The 4,383-nt window shown below is 55.6% G+C and overlaps 1 protein-coding gene across 1 annotated transcript; it reads right to left on the bottom strand.

Moving 5' to 3' along the window:
• Positions 1–1,213: 1,213 nt before the first annotated feature.
• On the bottom strand, positions 1,214–2,960 carry Gadd45g (growth arrest and DNA-damage-inducible, gamma). The gene is given in 4 exon segments (NM_001077640.2): positions 1,214–1,816; positions 1,921–2,134; positions 2,237–2,338; positions 2,820–2,960. Coding segments are annotated over 4 exon segments (480 nt in total). The 5' UTR covers positions 2,873–2,960; the 3' UTR covers positions 1,214–1,705.
• Between the last annotated feature and the right edge of the window lie 1,423 nt (positions 2,961–4,383).

A 4,383-nucleotide genomic window follows, 5' to 3' on the forward strand; every position in this document is an offset into this window, starting at 1 on the left:
ATGCTATTTGGGGCACGACTGTGGCTGCATTCTTTCACTGGAGATGGTTTGGAGGAAAAAAAAAAAAGGCATTTTTCCTTACAGGAAATGTGGTCGCACTCCTGCAGTTTTCCTGTTGCCTTGTACAGGCTTCCAGAATGCGCTGTGGCGGTTTTTTTTTTTTTTTTTAAAGTGTCACTCAACCGGCAAACCAGCCTCCCTAAGCACTGCTGGTAAATCAGCCCAATGGCCTTCTTAGAAAAACAGCACCCCACCCCTCCCTTCCCCGAAGGCTCGAGCTCTGCCCGGCAGCAGAGCTGACAGCCAGAAAGCCCCACGTGGGCTTCCCCCCATCCGTCAGCACAGCCTGGAATGAGCAGTGAAAGCCAGAAGCACTAAGCTACAGAAAAAGTCCTCTCTCTGGGACGTTTCCCCCAGATCCTTCTCAAAAGATAATCTTGGCTCCCAAGCGTTTGTCCTCCGACTTTAAAAGGAATTGCGGGTAGCAGCAGTCCTCCCTGATGTGGGCAGAAGCACTGAGAATAGGAACTAGCAGATGCCCGCCCCACTCAGACTGGCTCACTCCTATTTATATAGACAGTGCCTTCCAACTTCTGCTAAGATACTGTAGCTTCCATCACGGCTGTGACAAAATGATGATTCATACTTAAAACGCACTCACTGGTGTCATATTTTATATTAATACCTTAGTAGCGTAGCTTTGTCAGAACAATTAAAAGGAGAAAGTTCCTGAAAGCTAGAGCTACCCGCCCCCATCCACCATCCACAGCCACCACACCAAGGGCAGAGTTGCAGAAGGCAAGCTCATTGTATTGGAAGGCACAGGGCCTCCAGCAAGCTGTTCAGATAAGCAGCTGTCCAGGCAAAGGTGGGGGAGGGGGGCGGAGTGGGGGAGGGGGGCGCTGGAGGCAGAAGTCACAGTTATCGGATTGGATTGCAAGCCTTGAGCTCCTGCACCAGGATGCCTTATCAAGTATGCTCCTGTCTTGCAAATTTGAAATCTTCCTGAAAGGTTCAAACAGTATTCCCCTTTACTACTCGCCAGCATTCCCTCCCCCTACTGCCAGCCCCAGGAGGCTGTTTCTTGCCCAAGACAGAAAGAGAGGTGGTCACGGGTGTCCCAAGCTCCATCAACTACCAGAAACACCCTTGACCGCCTCCCTCACCCCTCCCGAGATAAGAATCCCCGACCCTCAATAAGAAGCATAAGTTTGTTTCAATAAGTTTATTGTGAAATTCAAAGCTTCCACGATAGCGTCCTTTAGAAAATGAAAGCATTGCCCGGGATCCGTTTTTGAAAGAGCAGTGCAGTCTGCTAAGTCCGGCTCGCTCCTGCAGTGGCCTCTCCTGCAGCTGTACCAAGTCCAGGCGGCCTCCTGCCTTGCCTTTCCCCTCCTTTCACTGAAGGCTGCTTGCTGAGTCACACCTGCCTCGCTGGTCGGTTCTTCCCGGCCCTGGGGCCAACGTCCTTGCCTAGGCCTTCGTGTGCTAGCAGCCTCTCCGGACACTGGCAGAGTCCTGGGCTCGGAACAGGATGTCCCCGCTGCCGCCAGACCCCCTTCTTGGGAGGCCGCGCTCCTCGCTCTCCAGGCAACATCGCCTGCCAGTCTCCATGCGCACTCGAGCGCCCTCGGAGGGCCACTCCAGAGCCAGCAGCGCGCTAGAGTGTCACCAAGTCGATCAGACCAAGGTCCCTGCCAGGCTGTCACTCGGGAAGGGTGATGCTGGGCACCCAGTCGTTGAAGCTGCGGCTCTCCTCGCAGAACAAACTGAGCTTCTCCAAGGCAGGGTCCTTCCATGTGTCTTCATTAGGGTTCTGGATTTAAAAAAAGAAAAGAAATACAGGGGTCAGCCATGCCTATCGTTGGCCAGGACAGGTTGGGGGACTGGCGTGGAGAGGTAGTGAGTGGGAGCGCTCACCGAAATGAGGATGCAATGCAAGTCTCCCGGCGCGCCCCCCTCGTCGTCGGCGCCCACGATCGCCGCCAGCCTCTGCACGTCTCCCACGCGCACGATGTCAATGTCGTTCTCGCAGCAGAACGCCTGGATCAACGTAAAATGGATCTGCAGGGCTATGTCGCCCTCATCTTCTTCGTCGGCAGCCAGCACGCAAAAGGTCACATTGTCAGGGTCCCTGCAGAGCAGATGGGAAGCACAAGGTCAGAGTCGATGCCACCCCCAGGTCTCCCCACCGCGCCAACCCTAATCCCTGCACGCGGGGCCTTTCTACACTCACACATTCAGGACTTTGGCGGACTCGTAGACGCCAGCGGTCAGACAGCCCTGGCGCTGCGCCGACAGCAGAAGTTCGTGCAATGCTTTCCCGGCGCCCTGCATCCTGTGAAAGAACAAGCGCCGTGAGTGGGGGACCAGCACGGGGACGCGACAGAGAGATCCCTGCCCTGACCTCCAAGTCCCAGCTGGCCCCTTAGCCTAGACCTGCCTGGCGCCAGCATTCCTGCCTCCCAACTCCAACCTGGCGCCCACACACCCGGATCCCCAGTCCCGACCTGGCGCCCACACCTCTGGCACCCTAGTCATGATCTGGCGCCCTCATTCCCCATCACCCAGTCTCGACCTGGCGCCTGTAACTCCCGGTTCCCTACTTCTGATCTGGTACCCGTATCCCAGGCTCCCCAACAACGACCAGGTGCCGGCACCCCAAACTCTAGCTCTAGACACGAATCGAATGTAATAATCCTGGTCCCGCGCCTCTGCACCTCGCAGCCAGACAGTGCATGGCTCCCACCCTGCAAACTTCTATCCTGGAGGACCCCGAGAGATCGCTACCCGACAACTCTCTGTACCCCCAAACCCACCTGGCTGTGCTTTCCGGAACTGTATCCTGGCCACGGACTTCTTCCAGAGTCATTGTGCGATCCACGAACAGCAAGTTATCCAAAAGTGAAGAGTGCAGAGGGAACCCGAGCGCAAGTAAAGATTCCCAAAGACGATCCGCGCCCACCACCAGCGAGTGCGCCAGGCTCCGCAGGGAGAGTCCTTTTATAGACCGGCTCCGCGCGCCGCCGCCAGCTGGCGGGAGGCTGCGCTCCCATTGGCCAGCGCCCGCTTTCTGATGCAAATGAGGCGGCAGGCCTGCGGCTCGTGCCAGAAGGCCACGTGGGGAGGGGTGCGGGGGATGACACAGCCTCAAATCTGCCGCTTTTGTCAGGGTGTTACCAGGCAGACTGGAGCCTGCAGATTTCACCTCGCCTTTCTTTTTTGTAAGTCCTTAAAAGGAAAAAGTTAAAAAAAATAGCACGTTGTTTGCTAATACGATACTGGAATTTGTAGAATGCACACTTGGAAAATGTAAACGCCTTTTTTGTTTGTTTGCACTTTTTGGTTTTTTTTTTGCGACCTTTCTAATTTTTTCTTTTTTTTTTTTTTCAACTTGAAGTTTACGGGACTGTTGCACCGAAACCGAAACTTAAAAGTCAAAGGTTTGCAACTGCAACTGACTTTAGGCCTAGACTGCCACTAAGGACTCAGGACTTAGCGCCTTTCGGGGTCACGGCTGCAAGGTCTAAGCTCTCCCGCCCCCCATCCCCCACCCCTACCCGGAGCAGATCGCTGTGGGGCGCGGGCAGCAGGGACTAGCAGATTGCTGCCGGCACACGCGGCTCGTTTGCATTTCTATACGGGGCACACAAAAGAGGAGGTCTGGCGTGTGGCAGTTCACAGTGAGGACAATCGACGCTTTCTCTTTCATAGCAACACTGTCCACCTGCCGCCGGTGGGGTGGGCAGAGCCCCCCTCGCGCGCGGGGGTCGCGGGGTTGCACGGCGCGTGAGGGTCGGAGCCGCGTGCCGCTCCCCCGCCCCTGGGTGCGCACCTCTTAGGCTTATGCTGGCTGCTGGGATTCTGATACACGCGTGCCAAGCTCGGGAGAGAGCTGTACACACAGGGATACTGCACCCCAAACCCAGAGGTTCCGGGGTGACTTGGAAGCTCGGCGCACGCTGTTCCTCAATGCTTTTCCCAGGGCGCCGCCTACAGGCCGACCTAGAAAAATCCAGATCTTCCTATCCTCCCACCACATACTGCCTCGCGTTGACCTCTCAGAGCCGAGGTACCCCAGGCACCGAGAACCCTGTGCTATTATGCGCATCAATTAGAATCAGTATAGCTCCTGCGCCCCTGGCCTGGAGACCGAAAGGAGCCTGCCGCCCGGGACCAAGAATCCGTTTGTCTAATGAGATTTTTGAAATATTTCAACTACTTAAAAATGTTTTTTCAAAAGTTCTTTTCTGATGATATAATAGAATTCGAAGCGATCTTGGGAGATTTCTGAACTTATCGTTTGCCCCGTGAGACCTGCACACCAGGCTTCCAGACTGTTCACCCGCAGATCACGACACTGTGGGCGTCTGCATCTCTCTG

Source organism: Rattus norvegicus, chromosome 17 (assembly GCF_021556685.1).
Source record: "Rattus norvegicus strain SHRSP/BbbUtx chromosome 17, alternate assembly SHRSP_T2T, whole genome shotgun sequence".
NCBI lineage: Eukaryota > Metazoa > Chordata > Mammalia > Rodentia > Muridae > Rattus > Rattus norvegicus.